Source organism: Saimiri boliviensis, chromosome 3 (genome assembly GCF_048565385.1).
Source record: "Saimiri boliviensis isolate mSaiBol1 chromosome 3, mSaiBol1.pri, whole genome shotgun sequence".
In the NCBI taxonomy this organism is placed as follows: Eukaryota; Metazoa; Chordata; class Mammalia; order Primates; family Cebidae; genus Saimiri; species Saimiri boliviensis.
Window position 1 is genome coordinate 51,010,599 of NC_133451.1, and position 26,149 is coordinate 51,036,747.

General features: G+C 38.0%; 1 protein-coding gene across 8 annotated transcripts in view; it reads right to left on the minus strand.

Moving 5' to 3' along the window:
* The window catches only part of CLOCK (clock circadian regulator), a 129,102-nt gene that overhangs the window by 14,495 nt on the left and 88,458 nt on the right, over positions 1-26,149 (minus strand). For 7 of the 8 annotated variants that reach the window (XM_074396142.1, XM_074396141.1, XM_074396143.1 and 4 more), the window contains 13 exons: positions 24,335-24,455; positions 19,174-19,287; positions 18,918-19,036; positions 16,207-16,289; positions 15,885-15,991; positions 13,459-13,606; positions 12,873-12,948; positions 9,226-9,367; positions 8,553-8,653; positions 7,943-8,032; positions 3,876-4,028; positions 2,367-2,576; positions 1,022-1,224 (listed from right to left, as the gene is read on the minus strand). In XM_074396142.1, the coding sequence (XP_074252243.1) occupies positions 1,022-1,224; positions 2,367-2,576; positions 3,876-4,028; positions 7,943-8,032; positions 8,553-8,653; positions 9,226-9,367; positions 12,873-12,948; positions 13,459-13,606; positions 15,885-15,991; positions 16,207-16,289; positions 18,918-19,036; positions 19,174-19,287; positions 24,335-24,455 (1,667 nt within the window). The remainder of the gene's footprint in view (positions 1-1,021; positions 1,225-2,366; positions 2,577-3,875; positions 4,029-7,942; positions 8,033-8,552; positions 8,654-9,225; positions 9,368-12,872; positions 12,949-13,458; positions 13,607-15,884; positions 15,992-16,206; positions 16,290-18,917; positions 19,037-19,173; positions 19,288-24,334; positions 24,456-26,149) is intronic. The other variant, XM_074396145.1, reaches the window with a different exon arrangement.

The window sequence follows — 26,149 nt, forward strand, 5'->3', positions numbered from 1 at the left end:
GGTTCAGGCAATTCTCCTGCCTCAGTCTCCTGAGTAGCTGGGATTACAGGCATGTGCCAACCACGCCCAGCTAATTTTTTTTGTATTTTTAGTAGAGACGGGGTTTCACCATGTTGACCAGGATGGTCTCGATCTCTTGACCCCGTGATCCACCCGCCTCGGCCTCCCAAAGTGCTGGGATTACAGGCTTCAGCCACCGCGCCCGGCCTTAGAGGCCTTTATTCTAAGTGAAGTAACTCAAGAATGGAAAACCAAATCCCATATATTCTCACTTGCAAGTGGGAGCTAAACTATGGGTACAGCAAAGACATACAGAGTGATACAGTAATACACTTTGGACGAGGATGGTGGGGGTGAGGGATAAAAAACTACATATTGGATAGAATGTGTACTCCTCAGGTGATCAGTGCACTCAAATAAGTCACAGATGGTTGTTTTTCCAGAGCAGTCCACAAAACTTTCCTGTAATACATGTTTAAAGCACTTGAGCTTTGAAATCAAGACATCAAGGTCTGTATTCAGAACCCCCTCCCTCATCACCTTAACTAGCTATCGACCCCTTGGCTAATTACTAAAAACCCACTTTTTTCTTATCTGGGAAAATAAAAGAAGACTCTTATGTACATTTTCTTTTAATAAACGGAAATTTGAGATAATGTATTTTTTTGAGCATTTAACCGAAAAAAGGTAAGCGACCCTAACCATTGTTACTACATGGCATAACATCTATATTGAAAAGACAAAAGCTTCACAGTGATGCAGAACCTGTCACAAGCCCTTTGTGAGCGTGCGCTGTAGAATCTGTATTCTGTAATATTTTGTAGCATATTTTTGGACAAGAAACAAAATTTTTTGTTATCCTCTAATTATGAAGTCTTTAAACAATGAATACGTTGTTTTTATTTCAAATTTAAGAATACTGGCTGCAGTGTGCAACACATTAAAATCACATTAAAAATCAAATTATTGTTTTCTAATCAGTTTACAATTTTGAAAGTAACAAATGAAATATGACAACTACCTTATCTGCCGGTCCTGAGTGAACGTAGTTACAGCAGCACTCTGGGTGCTGTTCTGTGGCATACTAGATGGAATCTGGACCATGCTTCCAGCGGCAGGCTGAGAAATCACCATAGTGTTATACAGTGGGGCTGTAAGAGTGCTCTGTGTCTGACTGGGTAGAGATGTTTGCTGACTGTGCCCACTCAGGACATTTTGTTGACTCTGTTTAAAAAAGGGAGATTTTGTAGACAGATTAACTGAAAATAATTACTTGGGAATTATGCTAGAACTCCTCAATCTAACAATATGACAAATATGACAGAGAAAGAAGTGGCAGGATATATTACTCTGGGAGAAATATAACCACAAAGGAATGACTTGTGATAACTGAGAATTAATCAGTCTTAAATATCTGCTTGAAGGCAAACTTTGACTTTAGAAAGGAGTGTGATCATAATAGAGATGATATAAAATATACACAAAGAATTTCTGTTAAATGCCCAAAGTGAATGACTAATTAGTGGGCATTTTTATATTTTTCATTTAAATTCTTGGGATTTATACTCGCAGATGTACAGTAATTACCAACATTTTTGTGAATATTCAATAAGCCATTACTGACCCCGCCACACCCCCAACAGTCTATTCTGCACATATGGGAACAGGCTTCCTGGTCAACCACTTTTGCAAGTCATACCTTTTTAACATACAGAAAAAGTCTAAGAACTTACAAGAACTTGGTATAACTATTAGACTACATCTTTCTTTCTTTCTTTTTTTTTTTTTAAATAAAAATGGGGTTTCACCATGTTGGTCAGGCTGGTCTTGAACTCCCGACCTCAGGTGATCCACCCACCTTGTCCTCCAAAGTGCTTGGATTACAGGCATGAGCCACCACACCCAGCCTAGACTATATCTTTAAACAGACTGTGAATACTTTAAAGCTCAGCTGGGTGTGATGGCTCACGCCCGTAATCTCAGCACTTTGGGAGGCCGAGGTGGACAGATGATCTGAGGTGAGGAGTTCGAGACCAGCCTAGCCAACATGGTGAAGCCCCATCTCTACTAAAAATACAAAAATTAGCTTGGCATGGTGGTAGGCACCTGTAATCCCAGCTACTTGGGAGGTTGAGGGAGGAGAATCACTTGAAGCCAGGAGGCGAAGGTGGCAGTGAAAAACAAAAGCTGATACTAACATAATTTGCACAAAATATTTAATGATCACTCTCAATACTATACTTTCAAAATACTATTTACAATTTTGAAATATGATATTTTATCATTAGAGTTTGATTTCTGTCACAGCAAGAGTGTACATTTCAACCACTGATCACTCAATAGCCCGCTGTGCTCAGTAACATTACCTGAGTTGATGTACTCTGCAAAGTCTGTTGTTGTATCATGTGCTGAGTTGTGCCAATATGTCCAGTATTCATTCCACTTTGAATCTGGTTAGAAGGAACAACTTGGCCTTGCATATTTATAGGTGCAAGTTGCTGGATGTTAGATGAATTTCCGGAAGAAAGTTGAACAGAACCAAAATTCAACCCAGGATTTGACTGTTGCAAAAACATCTTTAAAGATAAAGATTATGTTAACATGAGCTTTGTAGATTGCAAAGAAAGAATAATGAGAGCATTAAAAAGAAGGCAAAATAAAGCTACAAAGTTTAAAAAGCAAGTAACAAGATTAAATCACTTTGAAGAATTAGCAATAAATACTTAGCGAACAAAACGTGAAGCTTCATATTCAATCTTCAGTTATCTTAATTTTATTGTTTCCAATCGTTAGAAAAAGTATAACTCACTGCTACTCAGTCTGTGGACTGGCAGCTTTGTATCACTTATGATTTATAGTTTATAACCTTAGACAGAAGTAGTTTTCACTCTAAGTTTCCCTTTACCAAAGTAGTCATAGTCTCCTAGAGTAGTCCTGCTGGTTGGTCATATAGGACTAATTTGAATCATACCAACTGGTATCTTAATAAAAATATTACTGATGATTGATTTATAAATTCTGTACCCAAGATGTACCTAAACCTTTATTTAAAATATAATATTTATATTATGAATTCAAACTTAACTAAAATTCGTGGAGTGGTCATAAAAAAGTGACTGGAGAAATGCGGATGTTGGTAGAAATACCCTCAGGAATGAGTTATCTTTAGAGACTGTAAGCGTAACTGTCGGGGTCACCACTTGCAGGGGTCTGTCCTGCAGACCTTGACTCAATAATGGATGAATCTTCACTTAGACACAGATCTTCAGTCTAAGAGTGGCTGGGGTGTCTGTGGCCACTCACAGGCACTTGAGGAGAGTGCTATAAAGTGACAGCAGCTGCCAGTCCTGACAGGCTGGCCGGCGTTTATTGAGCACACATTAAATGACAAAGGCTTTGAGTCAACACCACTAGAGGGTAGAGGTTAAAGGCCAGGTTCTAAGGCTTAAAGCAAACACCATTAGAGGGGTAATATCTTTGGTTGACCTCCCCATCAAGAGAGCTATCTGGAATGATTAAAGGTTAATTTTAGGATCCCATGAGTAAACAAGTTAGGTAAACTCCTTATATTCCTTTGTTTCTACTCTAATTTATTTAACTAAGGGGACAAGGCTGCCTTCAGCCAAGTACTATAGTGAAAACTTTTAGGTCTTCCAAAAAGGTTTGTGTATATTCGCTATAACTAAAATTTCTCCCACCAGCCTTACTGAATCCTTACACATAATCATACTGAGTAGGTAACCAGTGAATATTTATTGAGCAGAATTGATAAAATGTATCTCTTGTATCTCACTTTTAATTAAGAAAAAGTTAATTTTCCTAAAAATCCAAAATATGAATGGGACGCTTGCTTTATATTCATATATAACAATTACCTGCAGCCCCTGACCGTGGACCATCTGAAGTTGCTCTTGAATTTTCCTTAGTTCTTCTTGTTGCCGATGAATATTTGCTTCTATCATGCGTGTCCGTTGTTCCAGTTGGTCTTTCAGGTGCTGCATGGCTCCTAATTGAGCTGAAAACTGAAACTAAAGTACCACATATAGAAAAAGCATAACATATTTTAGAATTACTTACTCCTTATAATTGTATAACGTGAAAAGTAAGCAGTATAACAGGAGTCAAGAATGTTATGCCAGTTAAGCCTCTTAGTTTCTAATCCACCCACCTTTGCTCGCTTTGTGATACTGGACCTGGACCTTAAAAATCTCTCCTTTGCTAGCAGGCACAAAGTTGTCCATGTCAGTAGATGGAGCTGGAGGGACACTGCAAAGAAAGGTGCTCAACTCCTGGTTCTGGTGCTTTTCCTTCTTGCTCTCATGTTGGGTACCAGTGGGAAGCTTCCCAATTAGGCTTGTTGGCTCCCTAGCCAGTGGCTTTCCAGCAAGTCTCAATGACATCCTAGTGGGCAGCTTCCCTGCAAGCTTTACCAGTGCCCCAGCTGATGGTTTCCAGCTCTCTAGCTCTAATCTGTGGCATGTCAGTGAACTTCTCTATTATCCACTTGTTATAGCCATATCTGCCCCAAGAAGATCTGCATCTCAGCTTGGCATGGGGGAAGAAGAGGTCAGGAGCTTATGGGGAGTTTTCTAAGAATGTTCCTTCCTTGGGTACTCTCCGTCTGCCTTAGTTAGTGGCTGCTCTCTGCATCTGATAATTCTATATTCTTTTTTTTGAGACAGCATCTTACTCTGTCACCCAGGCTGGAGAGCAGTGGTGTGATCATGGCTCACTGCAGCCTTGACCTTCTGGGTTCAAGAGATACTCCCATCTCAGCCTCCCCAGTGGCTGGGACTACAAGCATGCATCACCACATCTAGCAAACTTAAATATATATATTTTTGTAGAAATAGGATCTTGCTACGTTGTCCTTGCTGGTCTTGAACTCACTGGATCAAGCAGTCCTCCTACCTTGGCCTTTCAAAGTGCTGAGAATATAGGCATGAGCTACCACACCCAGCCTTATTCCTATATTCTTTAAGTTCTCTTTACTTCTTTTAGGAGTTAATCCCTGTTGCCAGTTAATACTTTTTTATATTACTCCTATTCAAATTTCTGGTATGCTTCTGGTTTCTCACTGGATATGGACTGATTACACACACACCCTAGATTTACAAGACCTGAGCTCATGTTGTGGTTACCAATTACTGGAAAAAATTATTTAGCTTTTTTTTTTTTTTTTTTTGAGACAGCGTCACCCAGGCTGGAATGCAGTGATATGATCATGGCTCACTGCAGCCTCAACCACCGAGGTTCAAGCATTCCTCCCACTTCCGCCTCCCAAGTGGCTGGGACTGCAGGCATGTCTCACCATGCCCAGCTAAATTTTTTTTTTTTTTTTTTTTTTTTTTAAGAGATGAGGTCTCATGATGTTGCCCGGTCTGGTGCTGAACTCCTGAGCTCAGACGTCCTCCCCCAAGTCACCATGCCCAGCCTTATTTAACTTCTTAGCTTCATTTTTACCCCTGAACAAAGGAAAAAGGAGTCTGCACCTGGAGTTAATTCTTACCAATTTCTGTCATCCCTACAATGTCTATGTGTACATAAGTAGAAGCACCCAACATTGTAAAAATCTGACAGATAACCAATAATAATATTTTCACTTCAATGGAAACTATCCTCAGACAAGTACAGAACATGAACTTTTTTTTTTTTTGGACAACCTGGCAACTTTCATTTAACAGAACATGAACTTTTAAAGACTACACAAGTACGAATGAGTAAATGCATACAGGAATGAGAACAAAATTATGTTTTCAATCTTATTTCTCTGTTTTACTTGAGTCATGAGCAGCTACTGTTTTCTTCTGCTTATAATTTAGCCACATTTGTGATTCATCTCTTAAGTCTATACAGGCTCTTTAATTATTCCCATGAATTTTCGGTGTATGATACAGTATAAGAGCATAGTCACTTTACTGGAAATCTGCCTTAAAGTAGCCTCTTACAGTGAACTGTATACAAGTGAGAAATGTCCTTCCCATCCAAAGCTTTTTAACTCTCTCTTCAATAGTTTGTATTTGGGATACTGCATTACATTTCAAAGCACACAACTGTGACCTCAGAAATTAACAATAACCAGACCATAACATATATTAAATTATACTAGGTTTGAGAAAATATCAAAAATTTAGTACCTCAACTCCCTCAAGCCTATATTTTTTTGGCCGGGCATGGCGGCTCACAGCTATAATCAGTTATATTTATGGCCGGGCATGGCGGCTCACAGCTATAATCCCAGGACTTTGGGAGGCTGAGGCGGGTAGAATGGTTGAGTCTAGGAGTTTGATACCAGCCTGATCAACACAGCAAAATGCTGTCTCCACTAAAAATATAAAAATTAGCCAGGTTTGGTGGTGTGCACCTGTAGTCCTAGCTACTTGGGAGGCTGAGGCAGGAGGATCACCTGAGCCCAGCAAGCAGAGGTTGCACTGAGCTGATATTGTGCCCCTGCACTCCAGCCTGGGTGACAGGGTGAGACCCTGTCTCAAAAAATAAAAATAAAAGTTACATTTATGTCATACAAATGTATTTTATTATAACTAAAGTTATTTGTTCCTTTGGGTAAGCATTATATTGCTATCACTTAAAGGATTTCTATCAAATACAAAAAGAAAATAGTAAACACAGAAGGCAGGATAACAGGAAGTAAAAATCACAGAACTAAGAGGCAAAACATTTGGCTTTATTAGTGAATAAAATGTGAGATATGAATACTTGCTAACATTTTTGACAGTATATATCCTTTATTTCATAAAAATATCCCTATAAAATGTTAGGAAATGCTTTAGATTCTTGAGATTAAAGAACTAGTAACATAGAAAGTATGTATCTCTTATCATAGTTATATATGTATGACTTAACCATATAAGATAGAGCTGTTTTTAAAAAATACTGTTTTTACCTATTATTGATGATCATTCCTTAAAATCAAGATACTGCTAAGTTAAGGTATATTTAATGCCAAACAAGGCAAAAAAGTTGAAGAAAAATACTACTTCTCTGTGGTATTTTTAATGTGTTTGAGGCACTGAATGAGTACAGAGTCATATATTACAAGTTGGGAAGTTAGGTTACAAAGTAAGAGTGTCACTTTTGGAATTACTTCCCCCCCTTTTTTGGCTACTTTCCACATTTAGGCCTCCTTCTGGACTTAGGACAGGAAACAATTCTACAAGTCTTCCTTCACTTCCTCAGGTTGCATTAAGGATTCATGCAACGTGCTTACGTATCAGCTTATATACCTTCAGCACAGGCAATATAACGTGGTATTGTAGGTGTGGTAGGTATCTGTCATTCCCTCTAGATGTGATGGTTTTTTAGTACAGATATTTGTATTTGTACTATCAGCATCTACAGTGCCTGTTATACACAAGAAACTCAATAAATATTGAATGAATGAATGGATGAATGAATGAATATACAAATAAAATTACTTAATTCTTCCAATATTCATAGGAAGGACAAAATGAATGGTTACATTTCATCTTTAATATCTTTATGTCTACAGTGTTTCTCAATGAGGGAATGTTACAGCATATTAAGCGGACAATTCTTTGTGGTTTAAGACTGTCACGCATCCTGAAGGACATTTAGCATACCTAGACCATGCTCACTAAGGGCCAGCGATACCCCACAATCATTATGAAAATCAAAAATGTCCCCAGATATCCTAAATAGCCCCAATTAAGATTCACTGCATCTGTAACTATAATTATATATGTGAGTGTGTGTATTTTATTTTTTTAAGAGACACTATCTTGCTATACTGCCCAGGCTGGTGTTGAATTCCTGAGCTCAAGCAATCCTCCTACCTCGCTTGGCCTCCCAAGCAGCTGCAGCTACAGGTGCTTGCAAACAACCTGGATTTTTAAAAATTACATCAGCTTAAAAGCAATTTATCATTTTTACATATGCAACTGAAACAACAAACAAAATATACCTGGGACATGCCTTGTGGAATTGGTAAATTTGTAGCTTGAGACATCACTGGCTGTGTTAATGATGAACCAACAGACTGGGAATTTATGGACTAGAGCAAAATAAAAATAACACTGAAGTGATTCTCATTCCCATACATGAGTACTTCTAGCAGAAATATCAATATGATATTCATATTAATGAATTTACCATTTGGCTTATACTTTTGTTAGTTGAATACAGCTATGTCTTCCCTTCTATACTGGAAAGGCCTGTTCCCTATTTATCTTTTATTTTCCAAGGAACTTCCTACAGTACCTTGCACAAACTCTCAATAAAAGTTGGCCAGACTTGGGACAATTGGTATTTGAACTTAGACATAACACAGCTATCAATTATGAGCTTTTCACAATTAAAAAAAAAAAACTAACATTTTACTTGAAAAATAATTAAAAGGACTGATACATATGACAACCACTTCATACAAAAAAAGGAAGTCTTGAGTGTCATGTATCAGTACTATTTTGATCTTCATAAAGAGGGGTAACAAATCAATGAATTTCTGAAGATTTAGATCATTTCTCCCCTCTTAATAAATCTTTATTCAGAAGAATATCTACTGAAGAACTTACCTGACTACTAAATGATGACCTTCTTTGCACCATCTTCTCATGAGTTGGTAAATGCTGCCTGGGTGGAGTGCTCGTATCTGTTGGGATCTTGGTTGGTGTTGCTGAAATCAGTCAACAAAATCAAAAGAGCATTTGTACTTTATAAAATATGGTTTTTATAGATTTATCTCAAAATGTATTTGTTTATAAAAATGGCTTTTGCATTATCTTTCCAAATCATTCAATGAAAATGAAGTCCATGTCAGATGAGTCAATGTAGTTACTTATTTTTATGAGCACAAAAAGTATTTCAAATAGGAAAACTTTAAAAACGTACTGATTTAATGACAATTATACAAGTCATCATAAAGACAAGACACTAAAAAAACTTTCAAAAAGCAAACCTAAGAACACTTAACTGGCCCTACAGTAGAAGACACAATAAATAGTTGCCTTTCTTCTTGAGGGATGATTAAAACACCACCACTTACCATTACCACCTACACATGTTAATAGGCTACTTGAAGAACCTAATTCTTTGCTACAAGTCAGCAATGTGCCTGTAAGTCACTGGAAAGGTTACTACATTTCAGGAATGTAAAAAGGTATAATTTTAAAGAAGCATTAGATGAAAAATGCTGATGTAAGTAACTAATAGTTACTTTAAAGTCTACTTTCAAGCAAGAATACTCACAGGAAGGGTCGGAGACTGCTGTGTGAGATGATTTTCTTGAACTCCGAGAAGAAGCAGAAGGGGTTGGGCTGTGATCAAACCTTTCCAACGCTTCCTTCAGACTGACTGTGTTTATACGATTATCTGACCCAGAATCTTGGCTCTAAGGAGACAGAGTAAAATAAATGTTTTCTTGTGGTTCAGTTCAGAGATCTCAGATTCGCAATACTGTTAATAACAACAACAAAAAATCAGTTTTTATCTGTAACAAGGCAAAAGTATCTTGTGTGTACACACACATGTAAAGATGAAAATTTATGTGTTACAGCCAGAAAGTTTTGGCTTCATTTTCTATTTAAAGAAACAGAAAATGAATGAAGTTGGAATCTCTTACACCATATACAAAAATTAACTCAAGGCCAGGCATGGTGGCTCATGCCTATAATCCCAGCACTTTGGGAGGCTGAGGTGGGCAGATCACCTGAGGTCAGGAGTTCGAGACCAGCGTGACCAACATGGTGAAACCTTCTCTCTACTAAAAATACAAAAATTAGTCAGGCATAGTGGCAGGCGCCTGTGATCCCAGCAATTCAGGCAGCTGAGGGAGGAGAATCCTCTGAATCTAGGAGGCAGAGGTTGCAGTGAGTCAAGATCCCACCACTGCACTACAGCCTGGGCAAAAGAGCAAGACTCCATCTCAATTAAAGGAACAAAAAAATTAACTCAAAAATGAATCACAGACCTAAATGTTAAGAGTTAAAACTACAAACGGGCCGGGCGAGGTGGCTCAAGCCTATAATCCCAGCACTTTGGGAGGCCGAGGTGGGTGGATCACGAGGTCAAGAGATCGAGACCCTCCTGGTCAACATGGTGAAACCCTGTCTCTACTAAAAATACAAAAAAATTAGCTGGGCATGGTGGGGCGTGCCTGTAATCCCAGCTACTCAGGAGGCTGAGGCAGGAGAATTGCCTGAACCCAGGAGGCGGAGGTTGCAGTGAGCCGAGATCGCACCATTGCACTCCAGCCTGGGTAACAAGAGCAAAACTCCGTCTCAAAAATAAATAAATAAATAAATGTTTTCTATATTTAAAATTTTAAAAAAATTTAAAAAGTAAGAGTTAAAACTACATTAACTCTTAGAAGAATACATCGAGGAGAAAGCCAGGTGAATGCCTGCAGTGCCAGCTACCTAGGAGGCTGAGGTAAGAGAATGGCTAGAGTCTGGTTCCATATAGCGACACTAATCTTTCCCATCACCAATGTTTCTCCATCAGCTCATTGTCATCAGTACACAAACATGCTGTTATTTCTCTCAAAAAAAAAAAAAGGGCAAAAACTTCCTTTAAGCCCACTTTCCCCTCCTACTACTGCCCCATTTCTCTTCTCTTTATAGCAAAACTCCTCCCTACTTACTGTACCTAATTCCCCCATCCTGGAAAACTCTTTTAAACCCACTTTAATCATGCTTTCACCCACACTACTACTCCACAAAATCTGTTCTTATTGATCACCAGTGAATTAAATGTTAAAGTCAACGCTCAGTTCTCAGCACTCATCTAAAATTTAACTTATTTCAGCTGAATCTGACAAAGCTGATCATTCACTCGTGATACTCTTGTCTAAGTAACTTCCTGGTTTTATTCCTTACTATTACCTTCCCTGTGGTTGATTCTTCCTTGTCTCCCTCACCTCTTAATATTGGAGTCCTCCAAGACACACCCATCCTCTTGATGATCCCATCAAGATTCATGATTTTAAAACCACCCACATATTGAAGTTTCTCAAACATATCTCAGGAGGACCTTGTCCCTAAACCCCAGGTGGATCATGATGCTGGCAGTAAATACAGTGGGAAATTAGACATAGCTAGAGTGTGTTTTGGAAATAGGGCTAATTTAGGATTTACTAGGATTGAATTTTTGCATGAGGGAAAAAGAAGGATAATTAATGTCTGTACTACTTCAGTTTTCATAATGGCCCCCCTAATCAAAGAACCCTAGATTTTAAGAACTTTTCTCAGAAAATAATATCTTTTACCAAAACCTACTATGTCCTGTTTTAAACACATAAACCTCTTTGGAAAAGTTCTTTCACGTGGGATCCACCAAAGTAAGGAAGTTGTTTGCATTATTCAATGCTGTATTCTCAGCCTCTAGGGCCATGCCTGGCCTACAGAAGGTACTTCAGAACATTTGTTGGGACTGAATAACATCCACCCTACTGTCCCCTGGACTGTTGCCTATTTAAACTCAATTTTTATATCGATTATTGACTTTTTTTCATTCCACTTATTTTCTGTAGGTCCAAGAATACTTGTGATGGGCAATTTCTGACATGGCTCACAATTCCTGCCTCTGGTTATTCCTGCCCTTGTATAATCCTCCCACCTTGAATGTAGGCTAGACCTAGTGATTTCCTTCTATAATGCACAAAATAGACAAAGCAATGAGATATCAATTCTGTGATTAGGTTACAAAAGACTGTGACTTCATCTTGCAGGCAGTGTCTCTCCCTGGCTCATCTTGCATGCTTGCTCTGATGGAAAAGGTCACCTGGAAAGGAACTGAGGATAGTCTTCAGCCAGCAAGAAACCAAGGCCCTCAGTCCAACTCCCCATGAAGAACTGAAGTGTACCAGCAACCATTAAGTGTGGTGGAAACAGATTCCACCTCAGATGAACTGTGAGATGACTGTGTCTCCCACCAACACCTTGATTATAGCCTCATGATAGAACCTGAGGCAGAGGGTCCAGCTAAACTGTGCCTAGATTCCTGACTCACCAAACTAGGAGATAGTAAATGTGCTGTTTATATCACTAAGTTTTGAAGTAAGTTGTTACACGCTACAGATAACTAATACACTATACTTCTGACCTGATACAACAAAAAAGAAACCAGAGTTCAAATTCTGACTACAGTTTCCCAGCCAGTGTCTTTAGGGGAGATTTTTTTCCCCCCTCTTGAAACCTCAATTTCAGTATTTTCACAGTGGGGATATTACCTACCAGACAAAAACATCTGAAGTGTAAATTACATTTCATAATTCATATAAACCCAGCCAGAGCCTAGTACATCATTGGTAATTAATAAACGGTAGTTTTAATCTGAGATCAGATATGTCTCTCATCCAATTTTCTTTTTAGAGGCAGGTGAGATTTTAAAACATTAAATTAAAAATAAGCAGTAAAGTACAATCACATCCCTCTTATAAATAAGGAAATAAAGTATCTGAAAAATAATTTTACTATTAATTACTGAGTTTTATTTTTCATTTGGGAGAAATTAAAAATAATTTTTATTTTATTTCATTTATTTTTTTGAGATGGAGTTTCGCTCTTGTTACCCAGGCTGGAGTGCAATGGCGCAATCTCGGCTCACCGCAACCTCCGCCTCCTGGGTTCAGGCAATTCTCCTGCCTCAGCCTCCTGAGTAGCTGGGATTACAGGCACGGGCCTGAGTAGCTGGGATTACAGGCACGCGCCACCATGCCCAGCTAATTTTTTGTATTTTTAGTAGAGACGGGGTTTCACTATGTTGACCAGGATGGTCTCGATATCTTGACCCCGTGATCCACCCGTCTCGGCCTCCCAAAGTGCTGGGATTACAGGCTTGAGCCACCGCGCCCGGCCTTATTAAAAATAATTTTTAAAAAATTATAAGAAACATACTTTGTCAGCAGCTGCCTCAGGAAGAGACTCTTCAATGCCAAGTTCTCGTCGTCTTTCAGCCCTAACTTCTGCATAACTATAAACAGAAAAAAAAATGTTTGGTCATTCATTTAAAATACTGCACAATTGTAACTATTCATCTGTTCATCTAGACTATTTGCTATATGCTAACCAAACCTAAATATACCTGTAATGTCTTAATTTGTATTTTTCTAGGTATCTTACAGTTTCATGCACTGCTGTAAATGATCCATAACCACACAATACTTAAGAGAAACTAAATAAAGGAAGTACATGCTTATCTACTGACAGTTTTCTTTTTACATGGCTGACACTGCTACATAAATGACAGCAACAACTTCTGCTGTAAGGCACAAAATTTATATCAAGCCTTATAGATCTGTATCATTCCTATATTATATTTATATATAATGCTTATAAGTAAATGTAATAATATATTGAAAGGATGTATTAGAAATTGAGAAAAGAGCACTTTGTAGTTCCTTAACAAGTTACACATAAAACTTAAATTGCCAAAACTGTCATAGGATGCTACAATACAGAAACTGTTTAAAAGAATTATTACCTTACTACAGTGTGAGTACAAACAATAAACTCTGGCCTTGAATTCCACTGATGATAAGTGATATAATAATGAGTTTGAAGCCAAATCCACTGTTGCCCTTTAGTCAGGAATCTATAATAACATGATTTGCCTTTTCCATATTGCATTACTAAAAAGAAAAGAGAAAAATATTCTTTCTTTAATTCATATTAAAGAAATCTGTTTTTTAACCAAAAGCTATCATTTGCATTTAAGTCTACATACACTATTCTTTTTCTGGCTTTTTGATAACATATATGTCAATATGAAAATGTTAATTCTTTAGATCCAGTTTCAGGTCCCAAGCAACGATCAGATCTTCCACAGTGCCCAACTTAGAGCCAGCCACTTCTGATTTTACAATCTTTCCATACACAATTAACTTCCAAACACTTAAAAATTCATATTGCTGACTTCTTCCCAATAGATATACAGAGGGTAATAACAATAAGTAATCACACCTGAGTTTTTTCTCCTAGCTACTCTGGCAGGCACAGAATCTTTGAAGCATTTACTTTCAAACCTTAACTAACCCAAATCAAAATAACTTCATTGTTTGAAGTAACTTAGGGCAGTAACTGCCAACACATGTGCTGCAGATTTTAAGTTCTAAAGCCTTTTAACAGATATTAAGCCAAAAAAATGGGTTTTGGGCCAGGTATGGTGGCTCACCCCTGTAATCTCAGTACTTTGGGAAGTTGAGGTGGGTTAGATCAGTTGAGGTCAAGAGTTTGAGACCACCCTGGCTGACATAGTGAAACCCTATCTCTACTAAAAATACAAAAATTAGCCAGGTGTGGTGGCACACACCTGTAATCCCAGCTACTAAGGAAGCTGAGGCAAGAGAACTGCTTGAACTTGGGAGGCGGAGGTTGTAGTGAGCAGAGATCACGCCACTCACTGCACACCAGCCTCGGTGACAAAGGGAAACTCCATCTCAAAAAAACAAAATGGTTTGTGGTTAAATTAACTTAGAAAACTTTTTGTTAAATTGGTGTCTTCAGTTTTCTCAAAACCCAGAGTACGCTAATGTATGTGCAGATTCTCTAAAGCAGGCGTCCCCAAACTACGGGCCATGGGCCGCATGCGGCCCCCTGAGGCCATTTATCCGGCCCCCTGCCGCACTTCAGGAAGGGGCACCTCTTCCGTTGGTGGTCAGTGAGAGGAGCACAGTACGTGGTGGCCCTCCAACGGTTTGAGGGACAGTGAACTGGCCCCCTGTGTAAAAAGTTGGGGATGCCTGCTCTAAGGCATTATGAAGTGTTTCCCTGTCTTCCTTGACTATAAAGCGTTTTTCTAAAGACCAACGTTAGTTGGAACAAACCTTAGGAAATGCCCGTCAGGAATCTCTCAATCAATCAAATCTCTCCCTCTCCTCTCTCTTTCTCGTCTGTCTCTCTCTGTCTCTCTCTGTCTCGTGTCTTACTCTCTAAGGAGGAAATCAAGGTCTACAAACAAACTTGCTATCCAAAGTTACCCAGCTAGTTAACAGAAGTATCAAGTCTTTACACAACATCATGGTGCTTAATGCCCACATCTTTTGCGCTGAAATGACTTTACTCTGAACATTTTCCATAGAGTTAATGCTATTGTAAAACAGGCTTCATTTTCATACAGAGGGGTTTATGAAAGCAGCATAAAACGTCATCAAAGTGTCTAAAATATCTAGTTAAGCCTTAGTGTACATTCAAGAGTGTAAGCATCTGGGAGGAGGATCAGAGAAGCAAATAAAACCTATCATTAAAACAAACCTCATGATTAGAACAAACTTCCAAAATAAAGAATAAATACATGTGATAAAAGAGTAGGCCTAGACTCCAATGCTTCTCTGCCACCAATGAGCTATGAAATTATGGCTGAATTTCTTAGCTTTACTGTGTTCTCAGCTTACTCATGAAGATTAGATTTAAAGTGTTTAGAACTGTGCCTGACACAAAGGATGACAATGCTCCTGCTCTAACAATAATAAGCAGATAACACTAAGCATTTACGATGAGCTTTCTAAGACAGATTTTCCAAAGACGTAGCTAGCTCCTGAAAAGATTCACATGCTTGGAAATCAAAATTGATGACACAATATTCCCAAAATTTGATGTATTACAATTTTCAAAGGAATATACTTCTCTTACTCCAGATATAGAGCTTACATGCTTCAGAACAAGGTGTATTAGATGCCATATTATGAAATTCTACTTATTAAAAACTAAAATAGGAACAAGTTTAATTTAAATATGAGGTATGATTCCTACTAGATTGGTTATACATATAAAGCCAAATCTTATAGCACATTTAAAAAATATGAAAATTATTATAAATCTGTGTCTTACCACTTATCATTTCAGGACAGGACTTCTGTTTACATTATTTAAAAACAGTTATTATCACCAAAAATATTAAAATCTACTTACAGTGCTCATGACATTTTGCCAAATTTTCTAGGTCATCCACATGATAGTAATCATAGCCTGATGTTCCTAGAACTTCAAATGGCAAATATCCTATTATGGGTGGTGCCCTAAATTACACAGAAAACAATCATTATTGTAAGTTTTTCCATAATAAGAAATATTCCAACTAGAATCATATTTGGGGGGGGGGCTTTGTTTTTCCAAAAATGGGAAAAGATTTCAAAGTCCTAATTTAAAAAAAAGTTTGCCCTTGAAATCCATTAATTTCTAGAATTATATGAAGTGACTATTACCTTTCCATGGAATTTAAAAATGAAATTACCTGTGATCTAGAAACAGAAACTTCCATTCTAAACTATGTCTAGATGTAAACTCTTCATTGGGTTCTTCAACAGTGCACATTTCCTACAAATAAATTAATAATTAAAATTTATAAATACTTTCTTGTATCCTTAAGAATATTAAATATTGCTACATATAAAAACAAAAGTCATGGCCAGGTGTGGTGGCTCACACCTGTAATCCTAGCACTTTGGGAGGCCAAGGTGAGGGAATCACCTGAGGTCAGGAGTTTGAGACCAGCATGGCTGGCCAACATGGTGAAATCCCATCTCTACTAAAAATACAGAAAATAGCCAGGCATGGTGGCAGGCCTCTTTAATCCCAGCTACTCGGGAGGCTGAGGCAGGAGAATCACTTGAACCTGGAAGGTGGAGGTTGAATGAATGAATGAATAAATGTCAATACTAGATTAACTTTCCCCTAAGCAAGTTAGTTAGTTGTTTCTATGTATGTATGTATGTATGTATGTATGTATGTATATACTTACTTATTTGTTTGAGACAGGGTCTTACTCTGTCACCCAGGCTGGAGTACAGTGGTATGATCTCAGCTCACTGCAGCATCAACATCCTGGGCTAAATAATTTTCCTCCCTCAGCTTCCCAAGTAGCTGGGACTACAGGTACGCGCCACCATGCCTGGCTAATTTTTGTATTTTTATTTGTAGAGATGGGAGACTCACTATGTTCCAGGATGGTCTTGAACTCCTGGGTTCAAGCAACCTGCCCACTATAGCCTCCCAAAGTGCTGGGATTCTAGGCGTAAGCTAAAATGCAGGCCCCTAAACACGTTAACACATTTTAATTTTCTAGTACTAAAGAATGGGGTAATAACCCTTAGATGCAAGCTTTTGGGTCAGTACTTCTTACTACACATTTTCCATTCACATACGCCTATAAACCCTTATTCAAAATCCAGACCTCTCTCCAGAATTACAGTTCCGTATTTCCAACTATCTGAATGTCTTCACACATCTCAAACTCAGTATGTCTTAAAGAAACTGATTGCTTTACTCCTCACACCCAGTTACACAATTTTCCGTATTATTCCGTACATGTGTAGTGGCCAGGGTCTAGAAAGTTGATAGTTAAAACATACTTTTTCATTTTTTACCTTTTATCATCCAAGGGGCCACTACCAAATCCTTCCATTTCATCCAAGTATTTGAAAAATCAATTCCATCTCATCTGTCTTGAGTGTATTGGTTTAGACCCCTGCCATCACTGATTTGCTACAGTGTTCACCAGACTCCCTGTCCTTCAACTTATCTTCTCTTCTAGGACCACAATTACCTTCCCAATACTCATATTATACGGCTTCCCTGGTTAAAAAAAAAACTTCCAATGGTTCCTTGTGCTAAAATCTCTTCAGCATGGAGAAATAAACACTAAATAAAGAAACAAATTTCATTTCTGATTTCGGATTACTTTTCTAGCCTTACCTCTCACTAACTCTTCCCCTTCTGCACATTAATCCTACACTCTAGTCAAACTAAACAATGTATTACATCCTGCCTCTGTGTCCCTGCAGCACACTGTAATAGTGGAGACCTTGAGCTTTGAGAAAAAAAATAATTATTAATAGAATCAAGTCCCAGTTTAATCACTAATAGCTGAGACTTTGGGCAAGTAACTTAACTTCCCTAAGCCTCCGTTTCCTCATAATGTAAAATTAGGAATCATTAATAGCATCTAACTTACAGAGTTGTCATAAGAATTAAATAAGATAATGAATATAAAATACACAGCATGTTTAGCACTCAAATGTTAACAACTATTATTTAATACGACCAAAACAAACAGAGCAAGACTGGTTTAAGATCGTCTATTAATTCAGTATTTTGTCCTATACTATCATGTCCCAAAATTTTATTTATTTTGAGACAGAGTCTCACTCTGTCACCTAGGCAGATACAAACTAGTACAGTGACGCAGACACAATTCACTTCAGCCTCAACCTCCTGGGCTCAAGTGGTCCTCCCACCTCAGCCTCCTGAGTGACTGAGACCACAGGTGTGTAACCTGGCTAATTTTTTGTATTTTTTTGTAAAGATGACATCTTGCCATATTGCCCAGGCTGGTCTCAAACTCCTGGGCTCAGGCAATTCTCTTGCCTCGCCCTCCCAAAGTGCTGGGATTATAAGCATGAGTCACTGCGCCTGGCCCCACCTAAATTTTAAATCTTAGCCTGGCTGCTTCTTTCCAGTCACTTTCTAGTGGTTGAACCATTTCACTTTCCTACTTCCCTACTTACCATCTGTTTGTTGGACCCAGGAAATAAAAATAAAATACTTAATTTTACATTTGAAAAGACAAGTTACATGCAATAAAGAGCCACTTGGATATTTCAAATACAATTTTAAAAATGACCTAAAAATAAAGATTCCAAAAACCTACATTTTTGGACTTTCCCTTTTAATAGAGATAATGAACGATACACAAAGGCATCCTAAAATCTGCCACAAAAGTAGGGCAATACTGATATATAATAATCACCAGTTAACTGCAAAGGCTATATACTAAAAAATTGGTTTTACAATTTAGTGAGTGTCTTGATAACATGTTTCAAAAATACTACTATCATGCATATTTAATGACTCATAGCCATTCCACCTCAATGTTTGCAGAAAGTTTCAGGCAGTTCTCAGCATATGAACTTAAATCTCCTTTGGGGAACAAAGTTAGAAACATACCTTAATGAACTGCGGTGTAGCTAACCTGACAGTAGCTACAAAACAAACTCTATCTTCGTAAGATGGCCTATGTGTGCGTTGTATAGTTCCTTCAAAACCATTGTGTGCTGAAGAGGATACTAAAATAATAGGGAAATATATATTATCAGTTATGCCAGTAAAACCTAGTTGTTACTGATATTCAAACATCTATGTCTTTAAGAGCACAGAAAAATAACAAGTTAAAACACACTGTAAGAGAAGCATTTTAACTTACCACTGTTTAAAGATTTGAAATTTCCTATAAATTTTACATATTCATAGGTAGATGGCTCCTTTGGGTCTATTGTTCCTCGGAGCATATGACAACAGAACTCTAATTGATTTTTTGCTGAAATAAAGAAATTTTAAAAATCACATATTTGTTATCTAGGACAACAACTGATATATCACATAAAATAAGATCACAAAAGTTCTGTAAGTTTACAACCATTATTTTCCCCAAGAGAAATCATCGATGACATTTAGTTCATAAATGCAAAGTATGTTCAGGGGATGACCTCACTTTGTCTTTAACAAAGAAAATAGATTTTCTGGTGCAAACAACTTAATGTTTCCCTATTTTTATCTATCCTTCCTTTTCATTCTTCACTCACTTTCAAAGACAAGTTTTGCTTCCCATTCTAAAGCTAATGCTTCTGTCTCTACCTTGAATAGTCTTTCCTGTTTCTTCTAGGACCAGGGTCACACCACTGTTCCTTATTCCTTTACCATCTACACCTTTGGGTCCTTACTTTTTTTTTTTTTGAGACAGGGTTTTGCTTTGTCACCCAGGCTGCAGTACAGTGGCATGATCACAATTCACTGCAGCACTGAATTTCTGGGCTCAAGTGAGCCCCCTGCCTCAGCCTTCCCAGTAGCCAAGGCTACAGGTGTGAGCCATCATGCCTGGCTAATTTTTCATTTTTTGTAGAAATGGGGTCTCACTATGTTGCCCAGGCTGGGCACAAGCTCCTGAGCTCAAGTGATCCTCCTGCCTCAACTTCCCAAGTGGTGGGATTACAGGCAACAGAGCCACTGCACCTGGTCAAGGGTCTTTATCATCTACTTTTAAATTTGTTCAGGTCTTTCATCTCCAACAAAGGAGTTTTGCTAAGTACTTTGGTATTACAGATCTCCTTCCTTTTCATTATGGGCTCCATCTTCCCTATATTCGTTTCCCTTAACGTCAGGCACCGTAGCTTTCATTCTTACACCTCTACAGCAATTATTCTTCTCAAGATTACTAACATTTGTATTGTTAACTTCAATGGTTTTTCATTTCCTCCTCTTCTTAAAAGTCATGCTTTGTCATTGCCATAGCATAAACTTACCTTCCTACCTTATTGGCTATTCCTATCTCTTCTGCTAATACAGTTCCATACTAGGGATTTTCACAAAGGTTCTTCTGATCCTGTATCTCTCTCTCCATTTTATGTAAGCAATCTTTCCTATCATTTGCTTTCAGGATATTTGTACTTGAGTGTACTATCAGTAACTTAAAATTCAAAATATTTAAAAGTGAATTTCTTTCAATTCCCCTTTGTCTATGTATGCTTATTTCCCAAGTCAGAAACCTTATCAATTTGGCCTCTTCTCTTCCTACCACGAGTCTGTCACCAAGACCTGCTACTTATTTCACCAAGGAAGCCCGCCAATTTAGTGTAGTTGCACATTACCGTACATTTAGGTAAACTGAAACATGTATTCATTCTGCCTCCACATTCTGCCACTCTGATTCATTCTGCCTATTACTCTTAGACTTATAACTACTTTCATACTATTTCAGCACTCAAGGATAAGTAACACCTCTCTTTGTTCACTACTTCAGGCTTATATTCTTCAGTCATTATCAACATAAATGGCTTTATCATCTAACCGAATAGGTTTAAAATCTATCTTCTTCAAACAGCCCTTCCCCACCGATGATTCTTAGCCGCTTCGTCACCTGGGCCTAACACATCAAGTCCTATTGAGTTTACACACTTAACAGTCATATACTTTCCTCTCCATCCTTTCCTTTTTTCTTTTTTTTTGAGCTGGAGTTTCACTCTTGTTGCCCAGGCTGGAGGGCAATGGCGTGATCTTGGCTCACCACAACCTCTGCCTCCTGGGTTCAAGCATTCTCCTGCCTCCTGAGTAGCTGGCATTACAGGAATGTGTCACCACATCCAGATGATTTTGTATTTTCAGTAGAGACAGGGTTTCTCCATGTTGGTCAGGCTGGTCTTGAACTCCCGACCTCAGGTGATCTGCCTGCCTTGGCCTCCTAAAGTGCTGGGATTACAGGCGTGAGCTGCCACACCTGGGCTTCTTTTTTTTTTTTTTTTTTTTGAGACAAAAGTCTCACCCTGTCACCCAGGCTAGAGTGCAGTGGCATGATCTTGACTCACTGCAACCTCTACCTCCTGGGCGAAAGTGATCCTCCAGTTCAGCTCCCAAAATAGTGGGGACTACAGGCATGTGCCACCACACTCAGCTAATTTTTGTATTTCTTTTTATTGTGGAGATGGTGTTTTACCACATTGCCCATGCTAGTCTTGAACTCCTGGGCTCAAGTGATACACCCACCTTGGCCTCCCAAAGCGCTGGGATTACAGGAGTGAGCCACTGTGCCCAGCCCATCCTTAATTTTATTGCTAGGATTATATGGTTTTTCTTTTTGTCTCCAGTCTGGTCCTTTCCAAAATTTTCTATCTGAGTGATTTTTTAAAAATCTCCCAAACCAGAGATGCTGATGAAAGATGCTTCCACTGCAATGAAGACCTGGACCTCAATGAGGCAGAACAGCTGTCACAGAAAAAGTAATCATAGTTACTGTACCAGGGAGCAGGGCCAGCTTGGTCATCAGAATGGTCTGATCCGTAAGATCTGTGGTTATGCTTAACTGAACCCTAGGAATGAAACTGAGGAGTAACTCCACAAAGCTACTACTTGATTTGTATAGTAGGAAGCCTGCAGGTCAGGTGAGCACAGCCTGAGTTGAGCCACTATGACACAGAAATCCAGGGCTCTTTCAACTCTCAGACTGAGGGCCTCTTTATGAAGCAGAAGCTAGGTAAGCCGGGGCAGGTAGCCCACGGCTGTAAGTCTTCTTCCTAGCCTTTTTCAAAGGGTCTTTCCACTATTTACTTGATTTTATTTTTTTTTTACAAGTCTTCTTCCTAGCCTTCTCCAAAAAGACTTTCCATTATTTACCTGATTTTTTTTTTTTCTTTTTTTACCCAAATCTCCTTCACTGGCTCTCTACTCTGTAAAAAATAAAAATCAAATTCCTTAGGATGAACTATTAGGTCTTTTAGAATTCTGTCCTTATTCCTTGTCTAGACACAAATTATACTACTTGTAAAACCTCACCTTCATTATGGCCAAAAGGACCTACCGAATTTTCTAAGTAATTTTTCCTATGTTTTAACTTGTGTTTATTCTTTTTTTTTTTTTTTTTTTTTTGAGACGGAGTTTTCGCTCTCGTTACCCAGGCTGGAGTGCAATGGCGCAATCTTGGCTCACCGCAACCTCTGCCTCCTGGGTTCAGGCAATTCTCCTGCCTCAGCCTCCTGAGTAGCTGGGATTACAGGCACGCACCACCATGCCCAGCTAATTTTTGTATTTTTAGTAGAGACGGGGTTTCACCATGTTGACCAGGATGGTCTTGATCTCTTGACCTCGTGATCCACCCGCCTTGGCCTCCCAAAGTGCTGGGATTACAGGCTTGAGCCACCGCGCCCAGCCTGTGTGTTTATTCTTTTGGCATAAAACTTTCTTTTTTTCTGGGGCAAGAACTCTTTCGTATATCACTTGTTTAGGGAGATCAGCAAACCATTTAAGACTTTTCTTAAGTATTCTTGCCATTTTCATTTCTGTTCTTGGAAGCAGAAGCCTAAGCTCTTTCTGCCAAAGGCTTTTATTTAGTTCTCCAGTCAATCCTATTCTTAGTAGGGTCTCCAAAGCAAACGCCTTCTCCTTTGTCTTCTTACTGCTATCTCCAAAAGGGTTCCATTTTTCTTTCTTTTTTTTTTCTTTTTTGAGACAGAGTCTCACTCTATTGCCCAGGCTGGAGTACAGTGGTATGATCCTGGCTCACTGCAACCTTCGCCTCCTTAGTTCAAGCAATTATCCTACCTCAGCCTCTTGAGTAGCTGGGAATACAGGCATGCACCACCACGCCTGGCTAATTTTTGGTAGAGATGGGGATTTGCCATGTTGGCCAGGATGGTCTCGAACTCCTAGCCTCAAGTGATCCACCTGCCTTAGCCTCCCAAAGGGCTGGGATTACAGGAGTGAGCCACCGCGCCCCGCTGGGCTTCCTCTTTCTAATTCTTCTCTCCTCATTTTACATATTTACTTCAAGCAATACCATTCTACCCACGACTTTGTGGGTGTTGGTGTCTATTATATCCAGCCTAAATCTTCTTAAGTACCAGCCTAGAGTGGCCTAATGGTCAATGTCATATAAACTTGGGTTTTAAAACAAGGCTTCCAATAAATTCTCCAATTTTTCTCAACTCTCTCTGAAAGGCCATCTTGTCAAAGTTATACATAGATACAAGTGTGTGTGTGTGTGTGTGTGTGTGTGTGTGTGCGCCCGCGCTTGCGCGTGCGTGTATCTCAATTTTCAGACAGTGTGCTATAGAATTTGAATCAAATACAAAAAATCTTTAACATGTCAGTATTAGCAGATGCGACACATTTTAAAATAATGAAAAAAGTGATTAAAGAAGATACCTAATAGCTAATGGCCAAACATACTGCTGCCACAATTTTGGATTTTATACAGGGTAATATATGAAGAAAATGAGGTACTCTGGTCAAATCAGTTTGGCAATGGACCTAATAGAATGTCTAATTCTACCATAATATGTTGTATTTCTTGATGTTAAGGACTATTTTCACTATTTTTGGCATTTTTATGATATAACACAAGTGTCTAGCAAATTAGATATATCTAACAAATGACTGTTTAATAAAGTAGATAATTTATATTTAATAATTTTAAAAGAAACAAAAATTTTTCCAGTTTGAGTGTCCAATTTTTTAACAATGGTGAAAATTAGAATGTTTAATTTTCTCTTATTAAATACACTAAGGTTTTATTTATAAATTAATAACAATATATTGCCAGGTCTCACTTCTGCATAAAATACAGCTTTATGGCATAATGGTAGTCCAGGATTTATTATAATTAAAAAAATGGGATTTCAATATACTCTGAAATAGATTTCAGATTTTTAATACACTCACAATTTCATTTTATATATATTTTAATATTTAAAAAGGACCAAATAGGGCATGTGGAGTAATGCTGTTATTTAAAGAAGTCTGTATTTTTCATAAACTTGCAAAAGGATAATGCTACCGAATATAACATTTGACTTTTCTGCTTAACAGCTACTACTTACATTTTAAATATTCTGGGGTTAATGAATCACTTTCCAGCAGATGAGTAGAGAGTATTTTATAAACCTCTGAATGTTCCCCTTCTGGGATAAAATTAAATATACTTTGATCCACAAGATCAGACTGAAAAGAAAATTTTAAAAAGTAAAACAGCTTTAATGATTCAAGAAACAATTATTTTTAAAGTACATAATCTCTATTAAACACAGAAGCTAACTTTCAAATGTCTGTGAAAACCAACAAATGTCAAGTTACAGACCAAATCTCAACAAACAAGACTGAGATGATACTAATGTCATCTGATCCATGACCAATATGATCTTGAAAGCCCGATAAATTATTTGCAAAGCTGTGTTTCACCAAAACATTTTGAACATTTCAGCATACAATGGGACCAAGAGCGTTAATAAGAAAAATCTCTGGTGACAATCATAGCCTTACCATATATTCAAACCTATGGTAAACAACGGTGGTATATCTTATTAGAAAGGGATAGGCACAAGCTAAATAAAAAAGAGACTTTACTTTGGTGTGATTTCAATTGTCCAATGTGTCCTTTATTTAATCTTTTCCTGGCATTTATCCTGAACCCCATTATAAAAAAGCCTTGTGTTTAGTTATAACTCCTCAAAAGGGCAACTAATATGCTAAGCATTATAATACTTGCTAATATATAGTTTTAATCATGATTAATCAATAGCAATTTGACAAATATCAGGTTGGCTACAATGTGCCACAGCTGTGGAATCACAGATAAGTAAGATAGTTCCTATGCTTAAGTACCACTGATAATGAAACTTCCATGACTTTACATTTGCTACTATGCATTCTACCTGGTTTTCTCCATTTCAAACTGCTCTGTGGAATCCTAGGGATACTGGGACAGAATCTCAAGGACTATAAAGGTGGGACTAGAGAGTAGAGAAATGAAAAGGAGCTGAGGCAGGACTCACGGTCCCCTGCATTAAAATAAAGCAGTTCTACTTTTTATTGTTTTTGTTTTATCCATCTGTAAAGATTTTGTTTGAAGAGCTCTGCTGCTTAAAAACAAAAACAACAACAAAGATAGGCGTATTGTATTAGTTTGGTGCCGTATTTTTAATGCGAAAACCGCAATCACTTTTGCATCAACCTGATACTACACTTCATATAAGCCACACATTCCCATCATTTCTTCTGTCTTTTTCTAGCCCTCTAAGCCCACTCTATGAAGTGAAATGACTTCCCCCCCGTATCTGTTCCTTCAACTGTCAAAGACCAGTTCTAATCACTTCTTTCAAGAAAGCATTCCCTTAACACCATAATCCACATTTAAAAAGATTCCTTTAGTATTTATTACTTGTATCATTCATTTCCCATTTAGCAGAATTCAACCAACTATGGATCGAAAATATTTGGGGAAAAAAAATGGATGGTTGTGTCTGTACTGAATATGTGCAGATATTTTTCTTGTCATTATTCCCAAAACACTACAGTATAACACCTATTTACACAGCATTCACATTGTATTAGGTATTATAAATAATCTAGAGATGATTTAACGTATATGGGAAAATGTGTGTAAGTTACATATAAATACAACAACATTTTATCTGTGAGGCATGAGCATCCGTGGATTTTGGTATCTGTAGTGGGCCCTGGAACCAATCCCCCAAGGATACCAAGGGATGACTATATTCTAATGTCTATGTCTTGTTGCCCTATAGGTCAATAAAAGGGCCCTATCTCTTACACCTTTATCTGTCTCACTTTCAATCAAGGCACATAAACACCATGCCTTGTATTTAACAGTTACTAGCACAATAAATGATTTTAGA